Below are 15,223 nucleotides of genomic sequence, written 5' to 3'. Positions count from 1 at the left end.
AGCATTGTAATTGAAACTGAGCGGAATTGGGAAGAAGACAACCTCTAAATTATGTTCTATTGCTGGTAAAACGATCAGAATTGATGTTGGGAAAACAAATTTATTTTGTTTCTCTTCCTGTCAAGTACCCCTATGGTTTCTGATTAAGTAATTGATGTATAATTTTATGTGAATTCTAGAATGCTGAAAGTCAACAGGAAAACGTGAAAGGAAGAGCTAGAATCAAAGAAGCAAAACGCTGATTGTTGCTAAATGCAGTTGGAGTCGGAGATGAAAAAGAAAGTGAGGGAATTAACAGTGTTGTGGAGAGATGGTAATCCATAAAGCAGCTCTTCTGTTGCTCTTTTTGGCAGCCTCACATCGCAAAGCTTCCCATCTCTTTCACTCAGGTTAGCACTAGTTCAGAGATGATACTCCTTTGGTAGTTGAGCGAAAGTTGGAAGAAGACTGACTTCGAAAATGAAATGATTTTATAGTTGGGTATATTAGTAGTGGTGAAGAACCCTAAAATTCGAAATCTCTCCTTCCCCAAAATCATTTGAACCCTAAATTTTTCAAACCCAATTTCAATTTTAGTGTTCAAATGATTTTGGGAAAGGAGAGATTTCGAATTTTAGGGTTCTTCAAATGATTATAGGGAAGAAAAGATTTCAATTTTCAAGGTTCTTCAAATGATTTTAGGTTTAAAAATTTGGGAATTGCAAATTCAGAAGCAGAAATTTTATTTTTAAAAAAACTGGGATAAACTTTTATTTTAAAAAAAAATTGGGAATTGCAAATTTAGGAACGCATAAATTTTTTGGAGCTCATATGTGACAGTTGGGTGACCGACATATGAGGTGGCATCTGCCTTGTCGACTGCCACGTAAGGGAGTAAGGCTAATATTATTCATAATTTAATGAATATTTTTATATCTATCTAAATTAAAGCAAATTACAACATGGCAAACTTTGATAAAATATTATAGGCACACATAAGCCTGTTCAAGAAACTAATATTTTGCTCTAGTCACTAAACTTCCTGTACCTCAGAGAATAAGTTAGAAAATGAAATAGGACAAAAATTGATATACATCGAAATTATTTGTCACAAGAAACATTTTCTTGAGTATATTTTGACTCTCATATATAAATCACTCACTCCGAAAAACCACAAATTTTCTATTGTGACTTGTCCCAATCTTGCAAGTTTAATAACACTTAACACAGACAATTCAATTACTATGTAATTAACAAACAAGTAAAATAACCACATATAATCAGAATGGGTGATACCGATCCATAATGATTATATATGTCAAGGGTGGTATTTTCTGATCATCCTCTTATTTTTCCTATTGTTCTTCATGGCACAGCTACCAAATCCGTAGCTGAGAATCACCAGTACTAGAGCACAAAGGTTGAATACAGCCAAATATCTCCACTGCTTCTTGATGTTCATCAGAAATCCTTCCTTGCATGCATTGCAGTCGTAACATAATTTATTTTGCTGGTTGTTCCATGTATTGCAGTCGCTGTTATTCGTGGCTTTGCCTTCTTTGGGAGCTGCCCACGTTGTTGCACCTTTCTGCTCGATCCCACATTCAGATGGTGGCTTGCAGCAACCGGACTGATACAAACCATATAGTAACAATACATTATTGATTCAAGTTTCATGATGATACACAAATTAAGGCCTTAGCTTAAGAAGTTATTTTTCAAAGCTAGTTTGACATTGAAAAATACCTATTTTACTGCATAAAACCAGAATAAGGTTTCCGGTGCTTGAAGTATGTGAATCATATCCTAACGCTTGTTTGCATCGAAAAAAATTATTCAATGACGGGGTCTTAAGTGTTGCCATTTTGGTGTTCTAATTTATGTATAGCGTGTCACGGTGATCAAAATAGGTCATAATTCCTAGTGTTGTAAGCTTTGCCACCAAAGCTTAAATGATTCAAGCCATTTCGTGGTTGTTTGAGAGGCTTGCGTTTGCAGAACTAGCAGTAAAATATGAGTGTTAAAGATTGTTTAATACAATTTAATTCATAAAATATGCCTCTCTTATCCAGAACTTGTTTTAAAAAATACTGCTTAATTAATATAACTCCAATCTTGGTTGCTATCTTCATATTTTTAAAATAAAATGTTATAAAATTCATTTTGGGCTGTATTTAATGACAAAAAATGAATAATCCAATCAGTCATTGGGAGATTTATATTCTCTCAAAACAAATTCTAATTAAATTCTTGCCGAATTCTTTAGCACAATTTATAAAATTCAACCAACTAGTGTAATATATGATCCATTTTAAATTAAGATTCATAAATCTCAGATTCCTATTTCATTTCGCTAATTTCACATATGAAAAAGAGAAAAAAAATTAAGAAATTAAGAAGAAGTAAAATTACCTGAATGAGAGACAGATTCTTCTTATAAAAATTGGAGGTTCGACAAATCTCAGATTCTCTCAAACAGCTCCTAATATCATCCCATTTCTTCCCCTTCACAAAATGATTCTCCAACCAGTTAGCAAAATCCCAAGTCCTTATTTTGCTAACTCCTTTATTCGAAAACGTCTTCCCCACGCCATTATTTGTCACCATGAATGTGAACACAGTGAATCCCAGAAGCCCAATCATCAAACAAAACATAGCGGTTAGGTAAAGAAACAAGAAAGCGTTAAGCCTGCAGCAAGAACCGATCAACCCCAGCAGAGAAACGACGAGTAAGACGATACCCGTTATGAGCAATGGATTCTCCAGGGCTTTCTCGCATTGTGAACTGCCAATGCCATGCACGTAGAAATAAACCGACATGGCGATGGCCACGAGGCCTAAGAGAAGAGATAGACAGTTCAAGAACCCCACAATGAAGTTACTTATACGAACCATCTTCAAATCTCCTGTTGAAGATCGAAGAAGAAGAGATTATTAAGGTTTACTGAAGGTTGGATGAGATGGATTTTGTTGAAGCGAGAATTTGTGGATTTTGTTTTGAGAGAAAGAGCCGGAAGCAGGCAAGAAAGAAGGAATGTCCACTTCGAGATATGTAACTGCTTAAGTGATAATCTTAATACAACGTTATAAAACGGTTGTTAAATTATTCATTTTAGGAATTTGAAATTTTGGGTTTGAGATTTTGTCCCTCGTTTTCTTGGTTTATTATGAACCTGCCATTTATATATGTTTTAAGAATATATTAAGTGGGGTGATTGATGCATCAACCATTATATCATTATCATTGTCTAACCGTTAGTAAGATTAGTAAACATCGTTTTTGTAAACTGTGATTCAAGTGTCCTTATTGTGAGATTTGTACTAAAAGGTTAGGCTCAATATATATTAGATTAATAGATTCTCTCACGGCGAATTTTTTTTTCTTCGTTCAATGATACCATATTAAGTTCCTATCCCGATTAAAAACGTTACGGGCATGTTTGATATATTATTTAAAAAATGTTATTATGAAAAAGTGTTTTAAGTTGAGTTGAGTTAGATTAAATCTAATAGGATCAGATTTTAAAAATGTGTTTGGTAAAATATTTGATAATTATATCATGGATAAAATGCTGGAATAGTTGTTTGGTACATTTTTTGAAAATATTTATTATTATTTTTTAACCCCTTACATTTATTAATTTAGCTAAACACATCCACAATAAAAGTTTAAAAATTAACTAAAGCATTCCAACCACCTCAGACGATAGCCAGCTGGCCACCATCGTTGGATGGCAGTCGACAATCACCTAAATAGCGCACGTCCAACTGGATTCGGCTGGTCGTGTGCTGATATGGTTGTTTTCGACCAGATCCACCATGGTTTTTGCCGAAAATGGCCATATCTATGGCCAAAGAGCTAGATAGATATGGCCGTTAATGGCCATATTAGCGCACGATCGACCAAATTTGATCAGTCATGCACTATTTCGACTATGTCGACCAACAGTGGCTACCGTCGACGATGGTTGCTGGTAGGCGGTGGTGGTCTCTTGGGTGGATTATTTTCACATTGGAAGGAGAGAGAAAATAAGAAAGAAAGAAAGAAAAAGAATGGTTTAAGTTGAATAGAGTTGAATAATCTGAAAACATGTCCCCCCTCTTTTGATTTTTAGACAAAAAAATGTTATTTGATTTAGATTAATTTTCAGAATAATGATTCCAATAAGTAAACAAACAATTATTATACTTTTTAATGCAAATAGGATAGCAGAATAATAATTCAAAATAGTATAACAAACAGGGGCGTTTATTCTTAAAAAAGAAATACAAAGATCAAGATGGGTTGTTCTATCTATATTTGTTCTTAATTTATTTAAGGTTTATTCTTAAAAAAGAAATACAAAGATCAAGATGGATTGTTCTATCTATATTTGTTCTTAATTTATTTAAGCTTCATATTCAAGAAGTAATAAATTAAAACATATAAAGAGTTTGATTAAAATTATCTAAGTTTTAGTTGTAGTCTAAAGATATAAAAATTTTGATATCAATCTACTTATCCTGTACGTATTTTATTTTTCTTTACTTCAACTAATAGTAATTACAAAAATAATAGAAGGTTTTCAAAGTAAATTAAAATATACCGAGCTTTTATTAGGAGTGAACTGACATGATATGTGATTAAACCATTAACCATACAGTTAATTTTTTTCACCATAGCCAGTTAACTACGCACATGGTGGATTTACAACTCTTTCATACTACAAAATACAATACCACAACACATGCCACATGCTCTAATATTGATTTCAAAGCACCTAATTAATTTTAAAATATACTCACCCAATATACATGTTGTGTATGATTTTTCCACCAAGCCCGAGATATCGCGAGGATATAGCTCGACTTCACCGGTTATCCGACCCAGCATAAGCTTATCGACATTCAGCTCGATCCAGCACAAGCTAGTCGCAAATAACCCAAATGATCACTCAATTAATTCCCAGATAACTTCAGATCCTAGATATTGTGGGGGAGACTAGATCAACAACAATCTTTGCACAATCACAGGGCCCAATCGTGAGAATATCGGAATTGCATTTCGAATCAATTGTAATCCTTTTATTTTCGCTCTTTCCTTTCTACAAATCTTGTATATAAACCCCCTTCAATGATGGAAAAGGGGTTACAAATTTTCATATAACTTTAATTGTAAGCTCTCACAGCAAATACAAACACAGTGGACGTAGGCTCAAGAGTTTATCTCGTCGAACCACTTTAAAAATCTCTTTGTTATTTACATTATTGCATTAATTATTTTTTCATTGCTGATTACCCGTAATCACGCACATATCGGTTCCGATCTTGCCAAGGTCGATCAGATCACTCTGGTTGGTGTAGATTTCTATACCAACATTTTGGCGCTAGAATGAGGGGCATGAACGTCCGTTAACATTCGGCGAATAGCCACAGTAACAAACCCAATCCAAGCCCACAATGATGCACACCAGATCAAAGACCACCACCAAAAACCTTGAAAATGTGGAAACCACCCACCACGAAGTGCAACAGGACATCGTTGGACGCCGACCGCCCGTGTCGCCAACTCAACACGTTACAAACCACTAAGGGTAGGGACGTCAAACCCCGAGAATGGCCAGCTGGTGGAGATGATCAGACTAACGGTTACACAAGCGGTGCAACAAAATATGGCTGAGCTGAGGAATCAGCAACCAACTACCTAGAATCTTAACCAACCACGCTTCACCAATGCCACCCCAAAAAGTACGAATTCTACAGGTGGTCGATCCGCTTCGTCGGTGCCGAGAAGCGACCAACACCCCCAAGATAGAAAACTGCACTCCATTCATGAGCGTGAATCCTGCGGGCAGACTAACCCCGTAAGGCGACCAAGGGAGCAACCGCTAGGGGAAAGTGAAGACAACATACACCCTAAAGACGCTTAGCGATATCCCCAGCTTTAGCATGCCAGTATTAACCCAAGCCCAAGACAAGATCGATCTTCGCAGGCTCGCGAGATGAGCCAAGTGCGTCAATCTGGCAATGACTGACATTCCGGTTATAACCAACGTCACGAGCAACGCACTGACAAGTATGATATCACTTATCAACCTAGCTATCATGACTCGACCTTAGGCATCAATGCGCATACTGGAGGGACCTCGCAAGCGACAGATTTGTGAACCCATTTGCTCGAAGTGAGGTTGAACAGAGCCAACCAGGGCAACCACAACAAAGACTTAGATCATGTGTAGAAAATGTTTGATGATCTAAGAGCCCACCTGAATGGCACGGTGGAGGAAATAGTAAGTTCTCCCTTTACAGAGGAAGTTTGCCAGCCCCAACTTTCGCAAGGATTCAGGGTGCCAGAGAGCAAGTTTGACAGGAGGGGGGACCCCAAAGACCACCTTGACAACTTCAATGACCTGATGAAGCTACACCAGGTCAGTGACTTGACGAAATGTCGATGCTTCGTAGTCACATTGGTAGGGAATGTCAAGAGGTGGTATAAGAGGCTCAAGGCGAACTCCATCAACTTTTGGCAACAATTCTATTCGTTGTACTTACAGCAATTTCAAGTGAGGAGGCAGTTCGCAATGCCGCTAAGCTATTTAAGCAACATTCGTTAGGAGAGAGACGAAACATTGACCTCGTACCTTACGAGGTTCCAAAACGAACAAGCAAAGGTCGTGGATGCGCCCGAGGAGCCCATCCAAACTTTGCTAATTGCAGGGATCAGATCAAACACAGAGCTATGGAAAGAGCTCAAAAGTGAAGATCACATAAGCCTAACCCAGTTCTATCAAATGGTTGCAAAACACTAGAGTGAAGAAAGCTCGCTGGCAGCACAGGCTAGAAGCTCGACGCAAGGAGCTCCGAACAGGCGACAAGATTGCTTATCAGATAAGCGCGGGGGCCAAGACTACAACGATAGGGACAACAACAGGTTCCATAAAAGACAAAGAACAGATAATCATGGAGACATGTAGCCTTTCCTATGGTATGCAAAATACACCACTTTCACTTAAGATATCGCCCACATCTACGAAGTCTCCCGTGAGGCAAATAGACTACCCGCTCTAGAAAGAATGAGGGGGGCTCCAAGTCAAAGAGATCGGCAAAAGTACTACTGACACCACAGGGATGTCAAGTATGACACAAATGAGTGTCAAGCTTTGAAGGACGCCATTGAGGACTTAATAAGAAAGGGCCACCTAAAAGAATTCGTTAAGGCGACACTAGCTCGCGAAAATATTGGCGAGCAAAAAAACCAAGTCCAGAGCCAAATTCAGAACCAGGTCTCGTAAGCTCTGCTGAACCCCAATGACTTCTTGATGGGCATGATTTACAAGGGGCCTGACATAGTGGGAAGCTCAAGGCGTGCTTGTGAGAAGTATGCTTAAGAGGCCAGAACAGACTCGGTCCCTTGAATAATGAGCTACAATCAGAAGTCGCCCAAGTGGCCCTGACAAGATAGTGAGGTAATAGGATTCATAATTGAGGAATGTGAAGAATCCTCTCGGCACAACCATGACGCGATCGTGATTGCGGCCAGAATTGGTAACGCCAAAGTGTTAAGGGTGATGGTCGATAATGAGAGTGCAATGAACATCATTTTCTTGGGAGCTTTTTGAGAAATGAGGTTCATAGAGAAAGACTTGAGGGCGTGCCCTTCACCGCTCTATAGGTTTACCGGGGACAGCTTGGTGCCAAAAAGAACGATCAATCTTCCCGTGACTCTAGGGGCAGAGCCTAAGATTAGGATAGTGATGGTTGAATTCCCAATGGTAGACTACCCAACCGTATACAATGTCATCCTCGGAAGGCCGATCTTGGATGATTTGAGTGTAGTCATATCACTGCGCTGCCAGAAAATGAGGTTTCCGACTCCTAGAGGAGTCGCAACGATCAGGGGTTGTAGAAAGGAATCTCAAGAATGTTACAATTGGGCTATACATACAACACAAAAATGGCCACTCCCAAGAACAATGGTCATAGCAGAATCTAAGCCTAACCCTAGACCACTGAGGACACTATAGATCCTCGCATCCATAGAGAAGAGTCCCGATCAAAGAACTGCGAGAAAAAAGTGTCAACGAGGAAGATCCAACTCGCATGCTGAAAATTGGCAGTAGTTTGATTGGAGAAATGGCCTATAATCTAGTGGGGTTCTTGAAGAAGAACTTCGACGTGTTAGCATGGGTGCACGCGGATATGGTTAGAATCAGCCCCAGGGTAATATGCCACAGGTTGAACCTTGACCCTCAAGCTCGGCCCATAAGGTAGAAAAGAAGGGCTATGGATGCGGAGCGCTCACAAGCGCTCAAGGATGAAATTGACAAACTCCTGAAAATCAACTTCATCAGGGAAGTCAAGTACCCAAACTGACTTGCCAACCTAGTCATGTTTAAGAAGTCGAATGGCAAGTGGCATACTTGCGTCGACTTCATGGATCTGAACAAAGTCTGTCCCAAAGACAGTTTTCCGCTACCATGGATTTACCAGGTAATAGATGCGACAACATGAAACACACTACTCAGCTTCATGGATGTGTACTCGGGATATAACCAAATCCTGATGAAGAACATACTTCTTTTATTATTGACCGTAGAATTTATTGTTATAGGGTTATGCCATTTGGCTTCAAGAAAACTGGGGCGACCTACCAGCGCTTGGTGAATAAGATGTTTGCCGACCAAATTGGTCATACCATGGAGGTGTACAATAACGACATGCTCGTCAAATTGAAGGTCGTCGAAAGCCACTTTGAGTACCTGGGAAAATGTTCAACATCCTCAAAAGGTACCGAATGAAGCTCAATCCTTTAAAATGCGCTTTCGGGGTGAGCTGGGGGGAATTTTTGGGCTTCCTCGTAAACCAACGGAGTGTAGGAGCCAACCTGGAGAAGATTCAGACTCTGCTCAACATGAAAAGCCCAACTAGCATAAGACGGGTACAAAGCTTGATAGGGCGTGTGGCTGCACTCAACAGGTTCGTTTCCCGAGCCACAGACAGGTTTTTGCCGTTCTTTGAGACCTTAAAGGGGAAGAAAAGTTTCAAACTGACAAAGGAGTGTGAAAGAGCCTTCCAGGAGCTGAAGAAACATTTAGGACAACCTCTCCTACTATCAAAGCCCATCCAGGGTGAGCCGTTACTACTATATTTTTTGGTATCAAAGTCCGTTGTCAGCGCGACGTTGGTACGCGAAGAGGGAGGAGTATAATGACCAGTATACTATGTGAGCAAGAGACTGCTTGACGTAGAGACGAGGTACCCAAAGATGGAGAAGCTCACCTTTGCCCTTGTCATTGTTGCTAGGAAGCTGCAACCCTATTTCTAGGCACACTCTATCCACGTGCTAACAAACTTCCTACTAAAGAAAATAATGTAGAAGCCCGAGACATCGGGTAGACTGATCCAATGGACAATGGAAATGAGCCAGCACAATATCAAGTATGTCCCAAAGACAACAATCAAAGGTTAAGCCTTGATAGATTTTACATTTGAATTCTCCTACTAGCCAGATGATGAATCAAACCTGCCAGGGGCAAACACCTCAAGAGAAATCGGGCAACAAAAGTCAAAGCTCGATGACTCATGGCAATGGAATCTGTATGTAGATGGCTCCTCGAATGAGAAAGGAGCAAGAGCAGGGCTCTTGCTCGAAGTTCAAAGGGAAACCTGATCAGAGCCATAGTAAGATTCGGTTTTGTCGCCTCTAACAATAAGGTTGAGTACGAGGCGTTGCTCACAAGGATCCGCCTCGCTAAAGAAATTGGAGTGGAATCCATTAAGATTTACAGTAACTTGCAGCTAGTGATCCACCAAATTACCAGGGAATATTAGCGAAGGAAGACAGGATGGCATCCTACCTCTCGCTAACAGAAGCCGAGCTTAGCAATTCAGATCCTTTACAATTCTCTAGATCCTAAAGGAGAAAAACTCGCAAGCAGACGCATTAACCTACTTAGCTTCTATAATGAACCAGGAAAAGCTGATTCCATCCTAGTTAAGTTCCTCCCAAGACCAAGCATCTCTACTTCACAAGGTCCGGTTTTAACTACGAGTTATAGATACAGTTGGATGGACACAATCACTGCCTACCTATAGGATGGTACACTACCAGAGGAGAGAACTGAAGCCAGAACACTCCATACCAAGGCAGCTCGGTACACGCTCATCAATGATAAATTGTATAAGCGTGAGTTCAATGTACCGTTGCTACGATGTATTGACCATAAGGACGCATATTATGTTACGAGGGAGATCCATGAGGGAATTTGTGGAAACTATGCAAAAGGCAGATCTCTAGCCTACAAAGTACTTCGCCAAGAGTATTACTGGCCAATAGTTTTTGACAATGCAGCAGACTATGTTTGAAGATGTGGCAGATGTCAGAGATTCATAGATACTTTGTGAGCCCTATCACAAGAATTGACCACTTTGACAAACCTCTGGCCATTTGCAATATCGGGGATTAACCTTATCGGCTCTTTGCCTCAAGGAAAATGGGGCGTTAAGTTGGCAGTAGTAGCTGTGGACCACTTCACTAAGTGGACAAAGGCCGAGCCCCTAGCAACGATCACGTCAAACAAGCTAAAAGACTTTGTTTACAAAAATATTATTTGTCAGTTTGAAATTCCCCACATGATAATAACTGACAATGGAAAACAATTCGATAGTGAAGACTTCAGAACCTTCTGCAAACAGCTCGACATCAAGAAGAGCTTCGCCGCTGTCTATCTGCCTCAAGCCAACGAACAAGTGGAGGCTATGAACAAGGTCATCAAGTACACTATTAAAAAGAAGCTTGACGCCCTGAAGGGGAGATGGGTTGATGAATTGCCCGAAGCTTTGTGGTCCTATAGGACGACAACCAAGAGTTTGATAGGTGAAACCCTGTTCTCTCTATCATACGGGTATAAAGCAATGACCCCGGTTAAAATGGGAATTAGCTCATTCCAAAGAAAAGTTTTCGACAAGCAAACAAACAAAAACCTTTTTCGCCTGAGGCTGGACCTAATTGAGGAACACTGGGCCAAGTCCCAGCTAAGGCTCACCTCATATCAACAGCAAGTCAAACGATACTTCAAAACTAAAGTAAAAAACAAAGACTTTGAAGTGGGCGATCTGGTCCTTAGAAGAGTCATCCAAGGTACCCAAAACCCGAACTTGAGGGCATTTGGACTCAAATGGGAAAGTCCTTTCAGGATCTCTGAAAAGCTTCCACTAGGGTCATTCTACCTGGAACGCCTAAACGGTGAAACAATACTGCAAGCTTGGAATGCTGAGCACTTGCGAAGGTATTACCAATAAGCAGCTCGGGTTTCATTTATCTTTCTCTTTTTAACCCGTTGTAAGGCTGCTCACAGCCAATGCACTTGATTAATAAAAGAGGTATTATTCATGATTTTTCTCTGCTCATAATTAACATCTTTAGTTCGTAAGCAACTATTCATCGACCTGTAAATCGCGACCTATGCGATGGTATTCCAAAAAGAAAACTTGGAGTCAAAAGTCTGGAAAAGGCAGCTTATCTCAAAAGCCACACCAAAATCTAACTTTTTAAAGATGAAACGTCCTAAGTCGACAAAGTTAAACTTGATAAAATTCAAGAAAAAAACACGTAGAAGGAAATCGGCCTTAAGCCAGCGACAAAAGTTCGATACAGACAACTGATCCAAAACCAGTTGCTTGTTGCAAAAGATTTTCTCGCACACCTCTAAAAAAGCTTTTCAAGAAGCGAGCTACGCCTAACTTAGAGCAAATTCGGATCTCTTGTTACAAGTCTAACTAGGACAAATGAAATGACTTCGCAGAAATATAACAATTTTTACTTGACAATGACAGGTTGAAAAATTCTCTTTCATTGATAAAGTTCTATTACATTCTAAAAAAAAAAAAAAGACAAAAAAAAAAAAAAAAAAAAAGTAAACAATCTCTTAGGCGGCTGGAGGAGTAGGGGGGTCATCATCGACTGATCCAAGGAGCTCGTCATTAGGGGGAAGAGATGGTTCCTCAATAGGAGGAACGGCAGTGGTGTCTCCAAGGTTGGGAGTCTTGCTCGCGGGAAGTGTGGTAAGAGGAACCGAATCCTCAATTTCTAGCTTGAACCTGATCTCCTTTTCGCCTCCCTCGACCTTTTCTTAGCCTTTGCCATCATCCTCGAAGTCATCTGAGTACACGTAGGTCATTCCTTGGGCTTCGACCTTCATTCTCTCGACTTCCTTTTGATAAGCTCACGAAAGGAAAGAAAAGTCGATCGAGAGGTGAGCCTCCCATAGCTTCTACACAAGGAAGATTGACGTCTGCCAGGACTGAATAGTGATGACCTTGCTTAACTCTTCAATTTGAAGTATGAGTTCCCCGATATCAGCTTCGGCCTTCCGTTGACCTTCCGCCTCCTAGGAAAGGTTGAGTGAGGATTGCTTAAATTTGGTTTCTCAGTCTGAGGCAATCTTTCGGGCTGAGGAAAGCTTGGAGTTTAACTTGTTATTGACACCACGCTACTGCGCCAAGTTTTTCTCAGCCTCAATTGCCTCGGTTATAGCTTTGGCTCGCGTGGACTCACTCACGTTAAACTTGTCAAGGAACTCCTTTTCCTTGACCCCAAAGGCCGCCACTTCCTCACTGAGTCGTTTGAGCTCGACCTATTTAATTAGCTTCTTTCTCTTTCTCTACAATCTCAGCCCTAGTCAAAGCATCCTCCTTCATTGTCTCCCCAACATCCACCCCTTGTGAGTGCCCTCCAAGGTGGCATTGCACTCCTCGTATAGAAGCCTGCTTGCCATGGCGACCTAAAAAGGTCAGATGAAAAGTCAGCAAGTGGCGAAGATAGCATGCAAATAAAAGAGGGGTGAACTACCGGTACCTTCGTCGCATAGCTAGACGTTAAAACCAACATCTAAGTGGGGGACGAGTCCCTGACAGCCGCGAATGTTCACGGGGTGATGCAATCCTTGGCCATTGCGACCCCTATATCGATATGGTCAAGGAGTTGATCGATTAGTACATCGACTGTAACTTGGGTCGTTCCGTCTGTTTTCTTACTCTTCGATTGGGACAAGCTAGATTTGCTTCCCCCAGCACCACTTGCCTCGCCCACAGAAGCAGACTTCTTCTTGGTCAATTCGTTGGTCGTCAGCCTGCACGACGACCTCCTTGCCCAAGCCAACTTGTTGCTCGGCTACTTTTTGTTTGCCTGAGCCCTCTAGAGGCTTGGTCGTCTTCTTTTTGCCCAAGCTATCATGCTACTCGGATGCCTTTTGCTTTCCTGAACTCCTAGTTAGCTCGGGTGTTTTCTTCACCAGCCCCTTTTGGGGCTCGGAGGCATTCTTCCCACCAATTACCTTTGGAGCAATCACAGGCTTTTTCACGCTTGGGCCTCTCCCAAGCTCGCCACCGGCACGTTTCATGCTAGCAGTGTCAGCAAGCTACTTTGTTGCCAAAGCAGCTAATGCCATCTTGGCAGTTGCCGAGGTTGTCATTTTCTTTTTAAGGCCTTTCAGTTTCTTGGCCCACATCTTTGCAAGAAAGAAAGCAAATAGTGAGCAACCTATTTACACAGGAAAATAAACGCGAGCAATTTGTAACTTAAACCTATTTTCCAAAATTGTAAGGAATCTGGCCTTGTCCCGAAAAAAGCTGTATGATTTTAGGTAAGGAAGCTTGAGAAGCTTGTTGACGTTACACTGATCATCGGGAAGGTCACTGAAATGCTATAGCCTCTGCCAGCTCGTGGTAGGAAGATAATTCTGCTCGACGTTAACTACAAAAAAAAAAAACAACTCGGTTAGCTCAGATACAAAGCTCGAAAGTGACCCTCGTGCATGCGGGGAATCAAAGTTTTACTCGCATCCGAAGCGAAAGTGCGGGTCTCCCGGGCTTCGTAGAAGAAAAACTAAGAGTCCTAGTGTGAGACCTTCTTCGGGACGTCGACCAACCCGTTGAAACATACCTTTCTTGCCTTGGAACAGTAGTATGTCTGGTCTTACCCTTTCTTGAGCCTATACAAATGGACAAGCTCTTTGATAGATGGCTCACCCAATTCTACAATCATGTACACGATGTACAGACCGATAGAATGACATATGAATTTGTGGACAGTTGAAGAGGAACGATGTCGAACCACTTTAGCACGTTATCAATAAAACGAAGAGAGGGAAGGGATACCTCGCATCTCAAGAGGGTCTCAAAGGTTGCCACCCATACGGGCGGGGGGTTCTTTTGAGAATATGCCCCCGAAACCATCAGATTAAGCTGCGGCGCATAGGCCACTCTTATGCACTCTAGATCCTTGACTTTAAGCGAGGATTATGGCTCTCTTTGTAGCCTATGGATTGGAGATCGTGTGGGCTGACCTAGCTGTATTGAAGCACGATCAAAAAGGCCTGCCGCATTGGGGTCTAAGCTTCGCACGACGATCTCCTCTGAGACCTCAAGGATTGAATCCCCGAGGATAGTCGAGCCCGCGGGCGAATCGAACATGCGATCGATTGTGTGACTGTTAGAAGAAGACATGGTAATAGCTCACTTCTGGGTACCTAAAAAAGAAGCGAACATGTGTCAGAGCTCGAAAGATTCGGTGACCAATTCACACTTACTTCCAAATTAGACACCCAAGACAGCTCGCGCCACACCACGAAAGTGCATGACCTACTCAAGGTCCCAGCGGCCACCTCGTTAAACCTTCTTTAAACCTAAGACTGCCAAAGATGCACCCGAAAACCCTACACAAACCCTAAAACGCTCAATATGGCCACTACAGTGACCACCCTTTGGCTCGAAAACTAGAAAAACAGACAAAGAAAGGGAAAAGAACCTTATCAGAGTGAGAAAAACATAGAGGATCGCCAAAAAGAGCACTGTGATAACGATAAAAAGAGCTGCGGGATGCACAAGAGTGCTAGAAAACTTTCATGGACTGAATGAGGATTCTGATGACTTCGCCACCTTTTATAGTAGCTTGCATGGGAGACGAAAGGGCGAGATTTAATCACAGCTGTTAAGTTACAGTGAATCTCAACCCTTCATTCGTCGAGCAATCTCAGCCTTTAGACGTGGACACGTGTCGACCACCCACTGTTGGCAACAAACCATTAGATTGTTACACTGATAACTGTCGTTGCATGTCGCCTTAACTTCGCACGTGGACAACTGTAGTCTCGCACGAGCGATGAAACGTGACTAACAAAGGCTGCCTCGTTTAATGCGACATGATTGCATTGAAATTACATGTTTGCCCTAACTTTTGATATTCTGAGTTTGGCAGGTATCGTTG

The 15,223-nt window shown here is 41.4% G+C and overlaps 1 protein-coding gene across 1 annotated transcript in view; it reads right to left on the bottom strand.

Annotated features, from left to right (window-relative positions):
* LOC116135323 (tetraspanin-11-like) overlaps positions 1-2,874 on the bottom strand; it is a 59,569-nt gene extending 56,695 nt beyond the window's left edge. The window contains exons 1-2 of the mRNA XM_031421026.1: positions 2,392-2,874; positions 1,324-1,609 (exon numbers count right to left, since the gene is read on the bottom strand). Coding sequence (XP_031276886.1) covers positions 1,324-1,609; positions 2,392-2,874 — 769 coding nt within the window. The remainder of the gene's footprint in view (positions 1-1,323; positions 1,610-2,391) is intronic.
* Between the last annotated feature and the right edge of the window lie 12,349 nt (positions 2,875-15,223).

Source organism: Pistacia vera, unplaced genomic scaffold (assembly GCF_008641045.1).
Source record: "Pistacia vera cultivar Batoury unplaced genomic scaffold, PisVer_v2 Contig298, whole genome shotgun sequence".
NCBI classification, from domain to species: Eukaryota; Viridiplantae; Streptophyta; class Magnoliopsida; order Sapindales; family Anacardiaceae; genus Pistacia; species Pistacia vera.
This window is presented reverse-complemented; position numbering and strand designations above follow the sequence as displayed.